Source organism: Synchiropus splendidus, chromosome 1 (genome assembly GCF_027744825.2).
Source record: "Synchiropus splendidus isolate RoL2022-P1 chromosome 1, RoL_Sspl_1.0, whole genome shotgun sequence".
NCBI classification, from domain to species: Eukaryota; Metazoa; Chordata; class Actinopteri; order Syngnathiformes; family Callionymidae; genus Synchiropus; species Synchiropus splendidus.
Window position 1 is genome coordinate 45,853,055 of NC_071334.1, and position 21,188 is coordinate 45,874,242.

General features: G+C 41.9%; 1 protein-coding gene across 3 annotated transcripts in view; it reads left to right on the plus strand.

Moving 5' to 3' along the window:
- The window catches only part of LOC128758121 (rab GTPase-activating protein 1), a 54,078-nt gene extending 33,588 nt beyond the window's left edge, over window positions 1-20,490 (plus strand). For all 3 annotated transcript variants that reach the window (XM_053863963.1, XM_053863971.1, XM_053863980.1), the window contains 13 exons: window positions 2,496-2,609; window positions 4,021-4,095; window positions 4,716-4,841; window positions 4,958-5,101; window positions 5,197-5,238; window positions 5,414-5,542; window positions 6,733-6,825; window positions 8,131-8,241; window positions 8,449-8,553; window positions 10,798-10,881; window positions 14,289-14,360; window positions 16,078-16,278; window positions 17,718-20,490. In XM_053863963.1, the coding sequence (XP_053719938.1) occupies window positions 2,496-2,609; window positions 4,021-4,095; window positions 4,716-4,841; window positions 4,958-5,101; window positions 5,197-5,238; window positions 5,414-5,542; window positions 6,733-6,825; window positions 8,131-8,241; window positions 8,449-8,553; window positions 10,798-10,881; window positions 14,289-14,360; window positions 16,078-16,278; window positions 17,718-17,840 (1,419 nt within the window). In that variant the 3' untranslated portion in view covers window positions 17,841-20,490. The remainder of the gene's footprint in view (window positions 1-2,495; window positions 2,610-4,020; window positions 4,096-4,715; window positions 4,842-4,957; window positions 5,102-5,196; window positions 5,239-5,413; window positions 5,543-6,732; window positions 6,826-8,130; window positions 8,242-8,448; window positions 8,554-10,797; window positions 10,882-14,288; window positions 14,361-16,077; window positions 16,279-17,717) is intronic.
- The last annotated feature ends 698 nt before the right edge of the window (window positions 20,491-21,188 follow it).

Below are 21,188 nucleotides of genomic sequence, written 5' to 3' on the forward strand. Positions count from 1 at the left end.
TTATTCCTGTTTCGCGATGTGTTTTTGTTACCTTGGATAACCTTCTGTTATTCCGATTTTAATGTTCATAAATTATCAGTGATATCAATTAATGAGTGACAAACACTGATTTTGCTGTAAAGGAAACACTCTAGCCTATATATAACATTGTCTTTGTCACGTTAAATGGCCCTTACGCATCCGACAACAGTGGCGGGGGCTATGTTTTTGTTGTCCTCTCACGCTACGCTCACTCCAAACCTCAATTTAACTGAACGCAGAGAGGGAGGAAGCTAATTGGCCATTATGTCAGAGGTCTTTGTGCCTGCTCTCAGCACTTGAGATAAGTATTGCTGAGTGCTGCTGCTAGTATAAACACAGATCCTTATCATTTACTGAGATACTGAAGGGAAGTCAAGTGGAGCTGTGCAGATTTTGTAAAAAAGAAAAAACAATTTTATGAGTAAAGCCTCTATTCTCTGTCAAATGCTTGTACTGTGGAGACTGTCAGAAATCCCGAATCCTTCAGAAAGCTGGACTCTAACAGGAAAACTATCATAATATGTAGACTTTCTGACTTTCCTCTCTTTCCTTTCTAACATTTCAGAGATCATCTGATACAGAAAACACTTTTATTAGGCTTTTGTTGTTGTGAAAAATAATTCCAGTTTCAGAGGCATTAAATTTGTTCTCCAAAGTTGTTATCAGATCTTCGCTAATAACACTTAACCATCAGATCATGTTATGGTTGAGATGTTTGAACTTTGACTTCAATGGGTTGACTGGTTTACACTTCACATTAACTGTCAGTTGTATTGCAGCACATGTGAGTGGGAATAACTGTGCTTGAAAGTTAGCCTTGCTACTCACAATCCACACTGGGAACCTCCTACAGTCACTGCACAATGGGTGTGTGGTCAGAGGGGCTGGAACAGCCTGAACCTTTCCATTCATCCCTATTGGCTCGGTCGTAGCATTTCTTTCTTCCTGCGTTTCTTCTTGCGCGTACATTATTTTCGGTCCATGTTCTTCCTCTCTGGAAGTTGTGCCGGAGCTCACGATGAAAGGAGGAGGAAACGCAGGATACAATCAGCGACGTGAAAAAAACATTGAAATATAATTTTACTAAATGTATTTTGGAGGGGATTTGAATCACATTGGCTCTCGACAGTGAGAATATGATTGCTGGGTATTTATTTTGCTGCCCGGATTAATTGAGTCGTTCAATAGTTTGTTTATTCAGCACGAGTTTGGCATAGCGTTATCGTTCCTTGAATGGCAACCCTTCTCTGCTGCTGCTGCTGACTCTCTCATTATCCCAGCAATCGTGTGAGAGCAGGTTCCCATCATCAGGCTTCAAAGGAGGCCAAAACCCAATTCTGCTGAGAGAGCAAAATGAATGCCCCTTTTTTCTGTTAAATCAACCAATATACAATAAATGCACTCTGAAGATAACTGCGATAAATGAATTTTGTTTGCCATACAACAGCACAGGAATGTTTTCCTTTTAGATTTCCTTTTCAGACGCTGAATACTTTGATGGTCAATAATGAAAGACGAGGCGATTAATCTCTGAAAAGCTCGGCTAGTTTTTGTCTGTGGGCTACAGTTTTTACCTATTAATTTCTTTCTCTGTGTTGTGCGCCATGTCACTGCAGTGGAGGGAGATCCTGGAAATATGTGTGGCCTCAGGCTGGTTTTGTATACTGTAGATGCTTTTCATTATTTTTGAACCACTCTACAGATTCTGGAAAGATTTGGGACCAAGACATTTAAGCATCATGATTTCATCTTTAAGATTTCACTACATACATGAAACGACAATTATTTTTTCCAGGCTCTCACCTCCATTTTCCACATACAGTACAGTTGAATTATTATTTTTTCACCTCTCTGCAGATCTCTGTCTTGGTATATGAGGATAATAATTCTCAGATCTATGCTGTACAATATGCGTTCTTGCTCTTTGTTATCTGTGCTTGTTCTGTGATTGTTGGATTTTTTTTTTTTTTTGTACTACTTGCGATCTGTCACCATTTTTTGTAATGATCATGTTGGGTGCAGGAGGCATTGTTCGACCATGAGTAGTCAAAGTTTGTGTAGATAAATGTGGGAGCGACTGTGTCCTTCAATGCTAAAACTTGAGTGAATACATACAGTGGCCGGGAACGTGCACAGCAAATGCAAAATGACATAATAAATACAAACACAGAAACACGACAACATTAACTCACAACACATCTGCAAAAACCTCAACAAATTGGAAATGCTAAAACACAAAAAAATGTGTTGTAGCGTATATATAGAGAGATAGATAGATCGATGTTTTTAATGTTTTTGACCGAGCAATGGGAATTCCTCCCCTCCCAATTATTAGAATATATGTCCCTCACCTTCAGAAACTGTCTCTCAGCACACTGGCGGCTTACTGAAATGTATTTTTGTGTGTGGCTTACTTTGCTTACATTACGGTCCATTCAATACTCAAAATTGTGTCTATTCATTCTGCCTTTCAGGAGTCACCACAGGACAGCGCCATCACCAGGGACATCAACAGAACATTTCCAGCTCACGACTATTTCAAAGACACTGGGGGAGATGGTCAAGACTCTCTTTATAAGATATGCAAGGTGAGATTATTAAGTGGGGAACAGATTATGTAGTAGCTGGTGTGTTTTAACTTTCTGCTGCATCATGTTTTCATCCTCTTTGTTACTGAAGTGTTACTTCCAGTCTTTAAAATGATATGCTGTTTTAATCTATTTGCAATTACTTAAACTGTACATGTGATTCCTTCTGGAGTTTAGGATCATATTTTTGTTATTATGCACATTACCTTCAGAACAAAGTATTAAAATCTTCCTTTAGTTGAGATATATTTCTGTCTTATGTTATATGTGGTGTGCTGTTAGAGCCGCCAAGGAAAAATGGTAATTAGCATGTGAAATTGAATCCCATTTTCTCTGGAAATGGAGTGTAATTACTGTGTAAATGACTTGTTTAACAGTCAGCCTGATGACTTGTGGATCCACGCTGGAGTTGTCGGAGCAGGAGGGAAAACTCTTTAATTAACTGAAATGCCACTCTCGATCTGGGTGGTTCAGTGAGTTCACGATAGAAACGCAGACGCTAATCGAACACACACTAACCAGGTTTTCTGCTTCAGTACAGTAAGCCTCATAAGATGTGGAATGGGAAGCATGTGTACACACGACCATATTAAAGATAGAAAACATTTAGTGTCTCAATCCTTCTGGAGGTGTTTCTGATTTTGCTGCCATTCAAATAATACACATTGTTCAATTGAGGTTATCCATCTTTTTCCAGATAAGTACCTCCTCAGGTGTTTTTAAATAATTCATGGTGCCCTCCCTTCTTGCTCTTAGGGGATTGATCTGCTCTTTGTATGTCGCACTTGACTTATTATTTGCATTTGGAGCTCAGTGGGCCAGGTTTGCCACTTTCCCTGTGCTACATATTCCCCTTCTTGAAGTTGCATTCATTTACTGACCTTGCTCTTTTATTTTACAAAATGAATTGTATGGAATTTAATGTAGATCAATTGTAAGTAATAATTTTATTCAATCATCATCGATCAAGGCTCGAATTGGTGACTTGATGAGTCAGTTCCTCCCTACAATTTATACTGACAGTCATGCACACTTTCACCAATTTATGTTGTAGAATTTTAATGAAATATGCAACAATGCTTCTGGTGAGGAACTAAAACATTTGACTAAAAAAAATTATATATAATAACAAAATATATTATGAATATTAGGCCTTAGTTGCAATGACATTTACCAACAACTAAAACTAGAATGTACCTGGGTGAAATGAATCTATACGCTGAGAGAACCTGATGGCATTCCACAACTTTTTTATCTTGTCATTTCCGCACATGTGGCTTCTCTCAAGCTTCAGCCCCCTCGTTTTATTTTCAGCAACACTATTGGTTTAACTTGTGGCAACAAGTGTCCGCATTGTGACTAAGTGAACCATGTTTCTAACTGCTGATGTGGATGTTTTCCTCTTCCTCAGGCCTACTCTGTATATGACGAGGAGATCGGCTATTGCCAGGGACAATCTTTCTTGGCCGCTGTGCTGCTGTTGCACGTGAGTTTCATATCACTGGTGTCTAGCGAAATCTTTGTGATCAGCTTTTCAAACAACCTGCAGCCCAGGGGAGGACGGTTTTGTTTTGGTTGGAAGTGACGTGAGCTCTTGTGACAGTGGGGTCCAGCCGAAATCTTTTTCATCAACTATTTAAACAACCTCTGGTACTGTGGATGAGTGTTTGTTTTTAACAACACTATCTGACATTCTTTGTGGCTGAGCAGTCACCCCATTTTTATTTCACCGTTGAAATAGTCGCCAAATGAACTATTGTTTATATCACCATGTGGCCTTTGAAACATTAACATCAGTTTAGGAGCCAGCATTTCAGGGAAAACTGGGAACTGCTCACTGAACTTATTTGGGCTTTCAAGTCCAAACATGTGCCATTGTAAAGGATGTGAATTATTGTTGCTGCCTTTTGAGTGGGATAGTGTCCACTAGGAGAAGCTGCAATGCCACCTACAGGAGTGTTAGCGTTTTGCATGACCTTGAAGTTCCATCGTGAGTTCATGTGCATGCCACAGCTACTGTTGTATATAGGGAATTGGCTCATCACTTTATAACATCGGCAGATTCCAGGAGACCTGCTGAATGTTTGAAATGTTTTTCATCTGCAGATGCCAGAAGAACAGGCCTTCAGTGTTCTGGTCAAGATCATGTTTGATTACGGCCTCAGGGACCTTTTCAAGCAGAATTTTGAAGATCTGCATTGCAAGTTCTTCCAGCTTGAGCGACTCATGCAGGTTTGGTATCTTAATGATGAACAGGAGCTGCGGCGAGGTGCTGGCCTATACACCTCGCAGCTGGTTGTTCGGGTTTTTTTTTTCTAAAGAAAAGCTCTTGTTTTTATCTTGAACAGGAATACATTCCTGATCTCTACAACCATTTCCTGAATGTGGGTCTGGAGGCTCACATGTACGCCTCCCAGTGGTTCCTCACCCTCTTCACAGCCAAGTTCCCCCTTTATATGGTCTTCCACATCATTGACCTTTTACTGTGTGAGGTATGTTACGTGAGGAACTATTCATATTTTTACCCATACGCTGTGCCTACAGTTCAACATTTACTTGACTCAGTATGTGTCACTTATTTCTACAGGGAATTAGTGTCATCTTCAATGTAGCGCTGGCCCTTTTGAAGGTAACACAATCACGCAAATGATTATACGCTATCCTATATGTGTTTAAATGTAGAATTATATGCACATTCATGTGTCTGCACATTTCTTCTGGTATGGACAAGCAATGCAAGTTATAAAATTCATGTGTTTTCTTTAACCAATTCTGTTAGCATTCATGTTGTTTTCTGTTCTTAGACATCAAAAGATGATCTTATCCAGACAGACTTTGAGGGAGCTCTCAAGTTTTTCCGTGTTCCTGTTCCGAAACGCTATCGCTCAGAGGAAAATGCAAAGAAATTGATGGAGCTGGCATGTAGCATGAAGGTCAGTGTCTAAAATAACATCCTTGTTTTGCTTACTCGTCGCTGGTTTCTTGTAATGATCCAGACACACCAGAGGGGGGCAGTGTTTACATACAACTCATTACAATCCTGACTGACCAGCCAGGCAAGTTCAGGTCATCTGTTCAGAACAGTTCGGACGAGTCTGACTTTGGCTGTGACTTCGGAGAGAAGCTGCCTGACTTACATATCCCTCAGACACAGATGCAGAGAACTTTTGGTTTTGTATAACAACAAGCTCCTTTTGCAGAGGAGTATCTAGAGCTCTTTAGGCAAGGGCTGCTGGACTTGCCATTCCCTGAAGAATGTGTTTATGTACACATCTTTTGACCATGAAATATTCATAATATCTTAATAAGTGTCAAAAGACACCTGTAGAACCAAAACCAAGATGTAAGATTGCATTGTCCCCAGCTTATTTCTATCAAAATAGACAATTAAAAAGGATGGTGTGGAGACTTGAAATGTGGTTTATATGTTGTTTTTATCTGATGCCCTCAATACTCGCCTCTGATGCAAAGAACATTGAATACACAACGTACGGGTGGTAGATATCCACCTCCCATATGTTGAAAAATCCATTTGACATGAAAATGATATATTTTTGTTGTGGAATTCTGTATTGCTGCCTCCTGGTTGCGGGAGTTTTAGAATGAAGTTGATTGCTCTGTAGCAAAGAGAAGATTTCTGACTATCTAGAGATGAGAAGCATTTCCTGCTGAAGAGTTATGGCTGCAGTAATGAAGCCGTGGTTTATTGAGCCCCCAAATGTCACTCTTGTGTGACTAGCTCTCTGTCAGTGCTGAATGAAAATGATGAAAAAGGCAAACCGTCGGCATGGAATGACGTCTTGCATGTCCTGCTGTGAGCTTCAACGACAGCCATCTGACCGTAGGCACACATGCACCTACTTGTTTGTATACATGTTAAGATCTCTCTTAGTGTCCTTGTTCTCTCTCACATGAAAGAGTTAAACAACAAAGAAACAAAAGAGTCATGTGAGATGACTCTTTTTTTCTTTGTTGTTTAACTCCTTTAAACAAAATAAAAATAACAAGAAAACAAGAGAAACCTCTCTACCCTCGAGTATACGGTCCATCTTGTGCCTTAAAATGTCATAATTTTCTTCCTTACGTTTCTGTTCATAGAAAATTGTGTTTCTATTCCTCACAGATCAGTCAGAAGAAGCTGAAGAAGTTTGAAAAGGAGTACCACACCATCAGGGAGCAGCAGGAGCAGCAGGAGGCTCCCATTGAGAGATATGAGGTCAGAAATAATACAACAAATAATATGTTTATCAGGTATTATAAAGATAATATTGGTAGAGTTTGTTGGGTCAGACTGGATGTGGCGCTCTGGTTCTTCTTTTGGATTATTAAGTTGGAAATATTAGCAAAAACATTTGATCACAAATAATAAGTTTCTTGAAAACATTTAAAAATAAAGTTTCAATATATTTAAATCAAAGGTCGGAAATATTAACAATGTTGTAATGATCTCCAACCTTCCTCTTGTACAACCACTAGTACACAAAATGCTGTGATTAAATAGTTTCATAAAAATTGTATTGTTTTCACTTCTCATGGTGAATCATGTCCACCTTTTCACAACTGTATCAGCCATGAACAACATATATCTCCCCACAGGAGACTTATCAGTGCTGCTGTAAGGAATTGCAACACTGCACCAAAAACGCCAGCCGTAGCACGGCACATTCATCATCTCTAGGATATTGTGTTTTACACTACAATATCATTAATCCTTAAAACCTACAGCATGCATTCATGTAAGAGGTGACGCTTTCTGCAAAGTCAAGATGACTTCAAATCGACATTATAAATCAATCTGGGTGGGTTTCTTATCGATTGGTTCAGAAGTTTTTGTTTGTACAGAGCAGAGCATTAAACAAGTTTACTTTTTGATTTTGTTTGTATTTACTTAATTCACAATGCTGAACAATGGTTTTTAGATTGAATGAGTAATTAATTGATTTTAGCGTGGCAAATAGTGAATAAACTGTCAAAACTCGGTCACTATTTGTTTTTTAAATGGTCTCATCATAGAAACAGCCAGACATTGATACTCCTTAAAGCTTTGATTTGCTTCCAAGCTTTATGTTAATCTTTTTTTTTAAGCTGTTAGCACATTTTCCTTTCCCCCCTTTATTTGTTTAGTCCCCTATTGTACATGGTATAGACATTTTTGTAGTGCAATGTAGAGTACATTGTATATTATGGTTGTGTGCTTCACTTTTGTTCTTACCGCAGTTGGGTTAACTCTTGTTAAATATTACACCAGATCATTCCGCTGCTGTTACTTTTTGAACCCTCCATTTGTACTTATGAATGTACTGAGTCATAGTTTTCAGCAGAAGCTTTGTCAGCTTAGCTTCCTTTCACTGTCCTTCCTCTTTCAGATAATCGCACTTCTCCATGTTCCTCTGCTGTTTTGTTGTCCAGATCTGTTAGTGGTGCCCTTCACATAGATCATCTGTCTTTGTCTTCCTTTTTGTTTCTTTCACTTACTGTCCACTTCATCTTGCCTTCCTATCTTTCATTTCTTATTCTCCAGAGGGAGAACCGCCGCTTACAAGAAGCAAACATGCGCTTGGAGCAGGAGAATGACGACCTGGCACACGAACTAGTCAGCAGCAAGATTGCTCTGCGCAAAGACCTTGACAATGTAAGTTATTCATGTGGTTTTACAGACTTGAAGACATCATGTAATGTGTTTCACGAGGCAGTAATGCCACACAGATAACTACAGAGAACAGCAATTTCATCTTAGATTTTTTGAGGACTATTCATCTGTGACCTTGAAAAAGACGAGTTGGAACAGACTTTTCACGACTTTGTCAGCATGAAGTTAATATTCTCCCGTGTGTTTCAGGCTGAGGAGAAAGCAGATGCCCTAAATAAAGAATTGCTGCTGACCAAACAGAAACTTGTGGACTCCGAGGACGAGAAGAGGCGACTGGAGGAAGAGTCAGCACAGGTAACAAAATGGAGAGATGCAGAGTCACATTTAATGTTTGAAATGGACTGAGAAATACTCAGAAGTAGCTATTTACCGTTGTCGTCAAACAGTTGTCTGATCTTCCACGAAGTTTGCAGTCCATACTTGTGTTTGTTGCATGTGCTCGGCACACTAACCTTAATGGTAGGGCCAGAGTGCATCACTTCATTGTTCTTCATTTTCGAGCATTCTTTGCTCATGCTTGATTTTGGAAAATGTGATTTTTGCTTGGAAAGTTTTGATGAATGATCCATGGGTTCCAGTGAATTTGCCTCATACTAGTGATCCAGTGCCCCCACTGTCCGATGGCTGTAATTGTAGTCATAGACAAAAAGCCATCTGATGAAAGCCAATCTGATTTGATACTAGAGACCACATTCAGTACAATGACAGTAGTAGCCATTCAAAGGTTCCCAGCTTTCCATGGTGGTGCCGTGAAAGGTCCGTGCTTGGTTCATGATGGTTCTTGGACCATTCTGGGTCCCAGATGGCAAGTGAGGATGTGATCACACTAGGGCCATTTCATTTGTGCCGTGCTATTGTCAGAAGCATGATTGCTCCCCCTGACCCTCAAAGCCTCCTCAGGACTGTGGCCGCGCTTTGATACTGGCACAGAATCTGCATAGTGTTGTCATGAGTTACAAAAAACATGTGACATCAGGTCGTTATTACATTATATTATTTATTTCTGAGATGTTATGTAAACAGGCTCACTGTCAAAACAACAGTCTTGACAGGCAATGAACATTTCATTTATTCACAAATGTTAAGCACAGAGAGGTATCTGCACATGCAGGATGCTAGGGCACTCAGAGGGCCAGATCTGGGCTGCCGGCCTTCTGTTGCCCGCCAATGAACCTTGGAATCTCGCTGAACTTTGTGTATAGAGCGAGCCATCCTCCATTCACACCTTGTAGTGCAATCAGTAGGCAGTGTTTACAGTACATTATTCAAAAATGCTCCCACAAGAAGAAGGGGTATGACTCCGGCGGCTGGACATCTGCTGGCAGCTGGCTGGGAGGAGAACTTTTGAATGGCTACTACTGTAGGAAAGTGATCAAATAAAGAGCTAGAATGTGAAACAAAATAATATTTTGCTGGTGTTGTCCTATTCTGCCATCATCAGACCATGGTTGAGTGACACACCAACATCGTGAGTGAGTGTCCTGATTTTTTTTTTCCCATAAGTGCGAAAGCACTGCAGTTTTCTAGCCATCAAGCACAAATGATACTCTCATTTTTTGTCATACTCGGCTCTGTCTCACCTCCCGTGCATGTCATGCACCTCTCTCACCACACGCAGACACCCAGGTATATACTGTATAGGTGAACAGGTGAGCTCAATGCTTCTAGAGGATGTTCAATAAAACTGGCTAACCCCACAACACTGGTTTATTATTGCTTTGAATGCGCATAATGCACAAGCTCTTGTGCAATTTTGCTATCCACGCGTAAACCTGAGAATTGTGCCTTTACAGAGTGGCTGCACTGCCTCTTCTGGTGTGACTGAGTGCCAGGCAGCGGTGTCGCGCCATGGCTCTGCAGCACCGCATTTGTGGGAATATGGGGGTTGGTTGCAGATCTCTACCATCTGTAAAATGTCCCACTTTTTATAATCGGTAAAAAGATTGAATTAGTGTATTATTTCTATTTTGCATGACCTAAGTAGGAGTTTGTGAGAGCTGAATCTAAGGAGGTATTTATTCAAATGACGTTTACAGTCATTTCGATCATGTGTTTCTTTTCTCTCACACTACAGCCACATGATCTACCATCAACTGCTCTGTGTTTTCTCATCTTTCTCCAGCCTTTCATTAAGTGAAGTTCCTGTTCCTCTTGTCAGGGATGCATATTGTGTATATAAAATAATTACCTGTGTAGGTCTTTGTTAGAGCCCCTATAGCAGCAAAGGGGATTGTCTGTGGTGCAGTTCTATGTTGTTTTATATAGAATTTCTGCAGGACAGAGGACATGCCTGCTGCTCTGTGTACTAAATCTTTCTTTCGTTGTCCTGTTGAGTGCAGAGGTGTTGACGTAAGTGATTTATATGCTTGCATGGAGGTTGTGTGGAGGGCATGACTTGCCCTGAGCGCCGAGCCTGCCAATACCTTTCTGTGTCTTCCTTATATTTAATGGCAGCTGCACAGTCTCTGGGGCCCCTGACAGAGCCCTGTCCTTGCTCTCTGACCTCCAACACATCGTTTTATGCTTATGTGTCCACAGCTCAAGGAGATGTGCCGACGAGAGCTTGATAAATCTGAGATGGAGATCAAGAAGAACGGCTCTATCATTGGAGAATATAAACAGGTATTTGAGTTGCACGCGATATGATACTCCTGTAAATCCATGTTGCTGTAAAGAAGGTGGAGGTTTATATAGGTTTGGTTTTCTTAAAATGATGACTTTGACAGGTTTTTAATCCAGTGCTCCAGAGTCAGATGGTCACAGGAGCAGATGCTCATGCAGTGTTCTGAATCTGAAACTGTTGTGTTACTGGTATGTGATGTTTTGATCGACACCAGTTTGTACAACAACTCGTATAAAAATTGCTCGAGCTTAAGCGGCTGCTGTGGTGGATAAATGAAGCCCTTCTTGTGTCATTCACAGCGACACAGTGAACTCCTGAGGGGCTGCAGGAGGAGCACTGAAGTGAAGTGGATACAAATCGATGACTGATTTTAAAAAAATATTCAAATTTGTAATGTTAGATCTTCCTTTTATCCAGGGGAACTGGCCAGTGCTGCTGCCACCCAGGTGTGGTTTCATCAAATCCAGCCACTACTTAGGTTGTGACTTGAGTAATAAAAATTCAATGAAAATCAATTACAACACTTTCAACAAAAGAACAATGATTTGATGATCAAATGCAGAAATGGGATAGATCAGATTTTCATTTACTTAATTTACTTCAGAGCAAGGAAATAAATAAATAACCAGAGATCACTCTTTGGCAGGGCAGGTCACAGTAGCTTCAGAACTTGCTCACTGGCCTGGTGAGTCTGGGCACCCCTGCTTTGAAATGCATCGAATAATCGAGAAGTCCATTTAAATATGATGATGGTGAATCAACCACAGCGTGTAGAACACAAAACAATAATACATTTCTACTGGGTGAGTTTTATGAAGTGGAGTCCTGGTCCCACTTGAATCAGATCTGCCCAGTTCTACCGTGTTATATATCCCCCAGCATTACACCTGTGTTGTTCATTGAATGTCCATGAACCTATTTGTTTCCATCAACAAGTTTGTTAAATATTTCTATGTAGATTAAAATTCTCATTACTTTTAATCTGTCTGGAACTCCTCCTGCCACAATTCAAAAGAAACATTATGCAATAATGCAACTTCCCTCTCCTTATGCGGATCCAAAGAGAAAATGAAAATACACTTCAAAGACCGACCTTTACTTCACCTTGTCACACAATATTTGCATTCAATTGAAACTGACAGAGTTTCCCCGAGCTAGTGACAAGAGACAACGTGGAGCGGAAGACGTTTTTAGGACTGTGAGTTAATCTGCGCGTGTAATGGTTGAAAGCTGTTTTCAGGTTGCAAACACACCATGGAGGGAGCGGGACACAGCAGATTGAAGTGTGAAAATGTGGCTCTGTCAAATATAGTTCCTTTGGAGCTGGAAAGAGAAGCAGGTGATAGATGGAGCTGTGGGAGAAAACAGGCGAGCAGATGCCAGCACAAACTGTCAGCCGCAGAGATACTCAACAGTCGTCAGCATTGTGAAAGTAATTCCTAAAAACTGTCTTTCTATTCCAGTGACTCTAAATAACAGAGATTCCAGGCAAAATATTTCTCTCCAGATATTCAGGACAGCGAAACGTCTGTTGCTTTGAAAGCTGAAAACAGACAGTCGAGCTGACTGGAGATCTCTCTGGAGAAAGAGAAGCTTTTTAAGATGCTTTCAGGCAGACTGACTCATATTGTTGTAATAAACTGCAATGGAGTTACTGCTGCATTCTGCCATTAACAACCATTTTAATATTTTCACATTTTTAAAGAGACCTGCTACTCAGTGGTTACTGTGAACACGTCTTCTTCTAATACATTTATTAATAAATTAGATTTTTAAACAGCTCCTTTATTTTGTGAAGGAAGAGGATGAGCTAAAAGTCTATTTACTTCTTGAATCAAGATACATACCGTCTTCATTGCTCATATCTGTATAGTTGTTCAACCCTAGTCACCATCTGCACGCTGTCCTGCAACATTTAAATTAATTTAAACACTGACATTCATGAGTCCTCACTTCCTTATTCATGCACGCATCTCACTCGGGAGCAACGTGATCCAGTGAAGCACTGAATGTCGCTGACAGGTGACGACATTATCTGTCCTCAAAAAAGCTGCGACGGTGTCGTCCACTCAACAAAATGAAATGTCTCCTTTTCAGAACAGCCTTTGGAAAGTTTTCTGTCACACAAAGCACTGCTCTTATTATGGCAGACCTCACTGTCAACAGGTCTGTCATTCACCTCTCAGCGAACAAACAGGTGCCTCTTGGTGTGTGCACAGATGGGCTCTCTCAGGTTATCTCATTTTTTTCCTTTACAACTAGATCACCAGCTTGATTAGCTATGAATAAAAACAAACAAAAAAAGTGGGTAATTTGGTGTTTCCCCGTCAATAGGAAAAGTTGTGAAAGTACTTGACTTCCTGTGAAATTGTTTGAATCTTCTCAAAACGTCATTATCTTTGAGTGAAAGATTTTTTAACCGCACTTCTTATAAACTTTTGCAGAGTTTAAACTGAACTGACTGCCTCACGCCACAGTGTCCGTCCAATAACAGAAATCTATATTGTTAAGTTAAAAGGGATGAATGGGTGAAAGCAGTTTTTCCCCCTCACAAAGTCGGAGAAACCAGTCCACATACTGTGGAGTTAAAAATGGAAATGGAATGATCAAGAGACCTGTAGCAGTCATGGCGGGGGGAGAGGGATGGAAGCACTGATGTTGGTGGAGTGGGTAACAAAGAAAAAAGATAAAAGACCCCTGAGAGCCAAAGGATCGACTGAGGAAACACTTTTAAAACCATCCGTGTGCGGAATATGGAGTAGCAAGTTAGAAATGCAAGCAAAATCACGCCTGCAGCAGAAGCTGAGAGATAATGTGTATTTGGAGAGCAATGGCGTGACCTGCTGCTCCCGATGATGATTCATCCGCAGTGATTTTACAAATAACCAGTAATGGTGTGTATGTTTTTTTCTTTTTTCTTTTAGAGAGCAGTAGTTGGTGCCTTCTCAGGATCACATAGATATTCCACAGCAGTTCTTCTGCCTAAATCGTTCAATCTTGTCCTTTTTGTTCACAACAATAAATATAAAAGCGACAAAGAGAAACATTGTTTAAATGTCATGTGATCTTGGTATTCAGTACGATCTTCTGGCTTCTTAATTGACCTTGTGAAAGAAGATGAAAGTATCATGCTGATTTCTGAACCAATGTCACACAGAAGAGTTACCAAAATACCTTATATTGTGTGAAATGATGTGTGGCATAAAATGCAATGACACATTTTTGGCATCTTCTGTAGATGGATTTGCTGTTGTGGAGACTGGGAGGCAGGATAATGTTGTGGGCTCATAGTTGGAGTTAACAAATAGTGTGTCAAACACATGTTCACCCATGTTTCGGAACAAAAGACAGACTTTTGGGGGGATAATGTAAAATATTTATGATTTTTTTGCTTGTCTTTTTCTAGATCTGCTCTCAGCTGAGTGAACGACTGGAGAAACAGCAAACTTCCAACCGTGAAGAACTCGAGAAGATCAGAGTGAGTTTTCCCAGCTACATGGACAGATGATTTTGACTTTAGTTTGGACACTGGCAGAGACAGATTTTCACCCACCAAGCTTTAAGTTGCGTTTATTGCAGTGTCACCGTCTTAACTGGCAGCCCAATGAAAGGTTTCGAGCCGGCAATAAGTGGATATTTGGCTGCAGAATGGTAGACAGCCTCTGATACTCCCAGCTCTCACACACTTGGCTCATGAAATGGTTGTTGAGACTGATGCTGCTGGCACAGTCTACTTTGGCTGAATAATGCTGCGGGGTTGCCCAAGGACTCACAAAAAGGCAAGACAAAAAATGCACAGGGGGAAACTTGTCCTCGCATGTGGAAAGTCTCCGTTGATGGTCTTGTCGTTGTTTTCACTGATTATGAGTCAGCAAGTGTAATCATGCTGTTGGCGGCGGCAGCACACCATCAATTATTATTTTCACCTGAAACATTAACACATGCTGGAAAAAAAATTATTTCCAAAATGAATGAAAAATGTTTTACTCTCAAACCACTCAGTGGTTTCATCGCTTGAACATGAGTCAGGGCGTTGCTTTTGTGTGTGCGCGCGCGCTTGGGTTTCAGTTTCAGTTTGTGATGAAGGGTTCTACATATCTCCGAAGTACTAATGTGCAGTGAGTGAGCCACCTACAAACTTTTTGTCACTGACTGTTGCACGTCCTTCGCCAAAGCCAACCCGGGGGACCATGTTGACCTTGGCTTCTCCAGCAACACATCAGTGAATAGGGCAGGAGACCACCGTTGCATTGGCCAGATCTCAGACATGATGCCACATTGAAAGGTGTTGTCTTTGTGTATTGTTTTTGTATTGGCCCCAACCACCCTAATACAATTCCCTCCCCACCACCAGAGTCGCTGAAGTGTGACAAACACCGTATGTATGAAATCCTCCGACAACTTCACAATGTCCCTATTTTTTGTATTGATTTTTTTTTTTTTGCATTTGAAATATCATTGATGTCAATGAGTGCTCTAGGACCACAGGTGGCAGCGCAGAACTCAGCTGCTGCTCCTCCCATCTTTTTTAGATCCCAGTGATATTTTGGCACGCAGCCAAAAACCTTGCATTCCATGTCTCATGATCAACATTTCCTGCTCATTTGGATGAAGTCTGTCCACAGGTTTTTCAGTAACTTGGATGACAGGCAGGCAGACCAATAAACACAGATGGTCACATGAGCTCCCTGGCAGTGTAACAATGTATAAGCGTGGTCTGATTAAAACCTCCCTTCTGACTCTTATTCCATCATCGTTCTGGCTGATGATTTCTCTCCAGCGCTGCACAGTTTCCATCGCCAAGCGGCCTCATGTGAGGGACTGGTAAAGATCATCCAGGGAAAGCAGCGGTGTAATGAGAGTTGGGGAGCAATTACTGGTAATAGTACCTTATATTACTGACAAGGGGCGGCAGGCGTGTGAGTATGCACTCGGTTGGGTGCAGTGGCGTCTTTATTGTCCACAATGAATCGGATTTTTTCGTCCCTTTTAATAAATGAATGTAACTTGTCATTTGGTACAACACGTTTAATATGAAGCCATAAGTAGTTTCATTTTTCAGGTGCTGAAGGGAGAGGAGATGTTGATCCTCTCGTGAGCAAATTCAGTCCTCGAAGGCCATTTAATGACATGTTAATGTGGCTGAAAGGATGCTGTAGTCAGTGACTCCTTCTTCTTCCCTTGTGTTTTCTTAGTCCAAAGTGGACGGCTGCGAGAAGTGCAGCAGCCTCTTCAACAAAGAAGGTCGGGTGCGGGCGGCTGTGACCTCAGCTCCTGTCGAGCAGACTGAGGAGACGGATGAGGAGAAGGAAGGTTTGAAGAACCAGCTGAGAGAGATGGAGCTGGAGTTGGCGCAGACCAAACTCCAGCTGGTGGAGGCAGAGTGCAAAATTCAGGTAGACTGACAGCATTGTTTAAAAATGTGTGTGAGGCCAATGTTGATGTGAACATCTGAAGCTGCGTCTCACACTTCCCTACTTTAGATCTCATGGATTTTAGTAGGTTTAAAGTTTGGGATATTTGAGGCCTATTCCTAAGGGGCTTTTTCTCACTGCGGGTTCTGTCTGGGGTGGCCTGAGTTCGATTCGCCCCCTGCTGTGCAGCCTCGCACCTCTGCGCCTCAGGTCCTTTTTTCCTCCTCAGCTGGCAGCGCTCTGCGCAAAGTAGCTGGTCTGTGACCCACGACGAAGCACGTCTCAAGGAAGTCGTCATCAGCCGCGCTACAACCTATTAACCACCATCGGCTTGACCTCCTTGTTTCTCCGTCACTCATATCTGAGTCGTCCTCATCTCAGATATGAAGTGATCACGGAGCTCCGCCACGGCTGGAACAGAATGTGGCATTTCACAGCCAAAACTAAACATGAAAGATTCTGATCATGTATATTTTACAAGGAAATAGCAGAAACATGGTGAGTAATACGCTGCTCTCACAACACGTTGAACACAGAGAGATTACTGGCGATCGAGAAGGTATAAATCCGTGCATACAGATCCCGACGTCAGAAATGATCAATGAATCTGGTGATCTTTAGTAACTTGGGCAAAATCAGTGTCTTGCCTCGTCGCTGTCCTCACGCAGACATCTGCGCTGCAGCCACATCACAGCAGTGAAAATAGTTACTGTAGAGCGCCGCATTATTCATTTAAGCAAATCTGTCTGTCAATAAAATCAGCCTAATAAAGGCGAAAATATGTGAGTTATCAAATACCCGCACACATCGCGAGTCCCAGACTGCTGCGCTGCGGTCCCGTTCCCAAGCACAATTTTCCTGCAGCTCCCAGCTGCTCACCTCAGTGTTCTGGGAGTTTGAGAAGTTGTTTTTTGAACAATGTTGTGCACCCACACAGCGATCAGACCCTTTACTGCCCGGCATTTATCATGTTTGTGTGGAGTCGCGCTGTACACGCAGATTTCGGCGTCTAGCGCCAAGTCGCCAGAGGCGAGAATCTCACCATCCACTGAGAGTTTCTCCAGCCGGGATCAAGTCCATGGCAAAAACCCGACTCACGTGTGTTCACATCTCGAAAGAGCTTTGTCTGGAGACAGAACCTGCAGTGTGAAAATGCCCAAAGACAACCAGTCTTTTAATCTGAACAAATGACCTGTGTTTTTAGTGAGAGGTGAGCAAAAGTGTTTGGTATATAATGTGCTATTGATTTTGTTTCTCCTCAAAGCCAAAATCAGAGTAAGACCTTTTTGGAAAATAGAGACAAACAATTTATTTGGACAGTTGAACGACATCAGATGTTGCTGCTGCTGTAAGGTCTTCCACTGAACGTATGGTTGTGCTCACACACTGGAGAGTGAAAGCACTGTCTTCTCTCCACTCAGGACCTGGAGCATCATCTGGGTCTGGCTCTCAACGAGGTCCAGGCTGCTAAGAAGACCTGGTTCAACCGGACCCTCAGCTCAATCAAGACAGTCACTGGCAACCAGGGCAAGGAGACCACTTAGTCTGCAGCCGAGCAACAGGCCGTGTCCGGTGCTCAGTCCAGCTGCTGAAACCTGTGGACCACAGACCTGACCCTTCAGGCCATAATTCCAACACTAACCGTTACTTACCAGGATGACCATCACTGCTGAAACACTCCTAATCCTGATGTTGTCAGTCCGTTCTTTATATTCTTTTACTGGTACATCTGCCCGCACTGAGGAGGACAGGGGTAAAGCGCCATGTTACCCAGCTGTACTTGTGCTTCCACCACAGAAAGAGGAAGATAAACCCATCACTAATTTCTGTCTTTGTACTGCTGACACGGAAGACGCTGAAGGAGGGAAGGATGGACATCTCCTGACTCAAAATACTGGCCCAAACTGGTCTGTGTGTTTTAGGTACGAAAGCTAATAGACGCTTTTCCAAACCATTTTTTTTTTCTAATTTATGTGTGAACAATGTGTTTTTTTTTTTTATGTACGTAATTGAATGTGTCACGAGGGAGCGTGTGAGTGTGCATGTTTAATGTTCGTGTGGTCCTACACAGTGTGTGTCAACGCACAAATTACTGACTGAAGTTCCTGTGTGTGTGTGTGAGTAAGAACCTGGAGGGAAAGGACAAGCACTAAAGTGGTGAATGTTTGCATGCATGGAGAAGCGAAGGCAACCGGTTCTAAATATATGTTCGATCGTGTGTATGAATGCCTTTAGTCTCAACTGAAAGTTGAGTATGTCCATTCGAAACTCAGAAACAAGTCTGATTTTTGTCCGTTTTGTTGGGTTTGGGTCTTAAGCACAAACATTAAAAAAATGGCTCCAAACCCTACAAAGCAAAGTTTAAATTCTGATCCATTTCAAACTGAGGGGTGCCATGTCTGTTGCGACCACGCATGAGCCACTCTGCTGTCTTGGTCACGTCACAGGCAGAAATGCCTCTTCGACTTCAAGATTGTTTTACAGCCCGTAAAATATCAAATACGCACACCACTACACATTTCCGTGGTTTCAAACTAGTGTCATCATTTCAATGTTCTGAATTTAGTTATTAATCTACAACAAATACAAATATGGGGTGTTGAACAAAAGTTAATGCTCATGTACTGTTGCCATAGTGACGTTCGGAAGCTGGTGGAGGCTTCAGGCACTGGCTGAACCGACACTCCCTCCCACCCTCACTGGTAGTAGCTGCTGCTCTTTGACTTATAACCTCCACTGGACGGGTCGTGTTGTAGTGCGGGGAGGCAGGGCGGTTCGTGTTTCATTTGCACGTGTTGCCACACACTTGCATCCATGCACAACACAGTGATCAAGAATGGGCATATGAACGATTCAGTACTGAATTATTACACACAGTTTTCTTGTATCATACTTCTGCACACAGCTCTGGTGGGTGATGATTGAGTTCCGGTTCCCTAATAATGTTTGAAGCATCGTTGAAGTGGTGCGATGCTTGCTGCTTACTCACAAAAGCAGTGGAATTCTCTTGTCAGTGGGACGAGTGTCAGATTTACCGAGACCAGATGGTTCATCATTTTAACTGCCGTGAATTGGCACCCTCTTTCACAGTCAAGCCGACCGTCATTTCCAAGGTGCTTTCAAGAACATGACAGGAAAATGTTGCATGCAGATGCCGTGACAGAACGCACCACCTCCTGGATGTGACGGCGTGGAACCGGATAACTACTGCACAAATAGCTCACAAAATTGAGCAAGATAAACACGCTCTGAGTGGATACGGATGGAACCGCTTCGGAGCGCTTTCCCATGCTGGAGGTGGATCAAGATTGAGGTGAAAATCATTCCACAAAGCATGGAAATATCACACAACTGTTTGGAAAGAAACAGTTCAATGATGCAGTTGTGATGGTCCTGTCATGACCATCCATAATGTAGGACGTGGACGATACTGTGGCTCTCAATACTTACTACATGCCCTTGTTTCTCCATTTCACACACACACAATATGTATGAATGTACGGGTTGAAATGTCCCCCACACAAACTGTTGGCAACCAGGAGTGTAACGCTGCACTTTAAGTGTGTATCAATGTCGCAAGACTTGCAATGTCAGTCACAGGAGGTCAGAAGTCAGGGCAGATGTCTAAAACGTTCCTCAACGAGAGGAGCAAGACCGGAGGGACAGAAAGTGTTGGCATGTGTGTTTCTACGGCATCCAAGACATGATGTCAGCCATTGTTATTGTGTTTGTTTGTTGTTTTCAGTCCTCCACTCTTGTGAAATTGGACTGCGGGATGAAACCGAAGCAGCCAAAAATAGATACTGTAAATATAAACTTGAGAGTGATTGGAAAGAGATGCGCAAAGAAGTATATTCAGCTGACGTACATAAAGGGCCGTTTCTTGAATAGGCACTGGGTTGTAAAATAGATATGAAACACATTAATGAATAAACATTGAGGTTTTTCTTTATGATTTTGTACTTTGTAACTTTGACTAATGTTGCCTACCTACCTGCTGCTGTGCTACAGTTTAATCCAACATGAGGTTTTTATGTTTTTTAATGTTGATTTTTGGCTCCAAGCTTCGATGTCTGACTGCTGTTTCGTTCATTTCATGCCAAAACGTAGCTTTATCAACAACAAAATCATTATCATTGTGTGGAAATTGTAATAGAGTAGATTGCATTGTGTACACTTCATGGATTATAAAGATATCAATACAAACGTGCCTGTGTGTTTTTTGTTTTTGTAAATATATATATAATGAAAATACATCAAAAGGTCAAGTAGGAGTAAAGAGAAAGATTAGAAGTTAAAGACCAATTTGGATCCTTTTTTATAAACATTAGTCTTTGCTTGAGGGACGCTCCGATCAGGGTTTTTACTGCCACATCCCTGCACAGCATTTCCCCGCGCATGTGCTGTAGGATGCAAACTTTACATGACAGATTGAAAGAAGCTCCACAGCAGACATGCTGCTGCTGAGTGAGCAGCGAGTTGGAAGAAGTGGACGCATCTGAGCGCCGGCTGTCACACGTGATCAGTTGTTGTGATCATGTAGACTGAATAAAATCTGCATGTTTTTTAGTTAGAACTAGTAAGGATATCCAAAAAATAGCTGCGAGCGGCCACTGTGCGATGAAAGCGTTATTTAGAGCTGTGTTGTTCGCACCTGTGTGCTCACTCAGTGCTGCACTCACACGCTGGGCTCTTGCCTGCATGGGAGGTGTGATCGGGCGAGAGAGAGAGAGACGCTCATAGATCCTGGCTTGCTATTCAAAACATCATCCTGCTGCCATTTACTAAGAGCCACGTTACCCCACTCACGTTTTATTGGGCCCATCTATTGGACAGTGCTCCTCGGCTGTTTTTAACAAGAGGCTCTCTCAAGTTTCAACTGGAACAAGGAT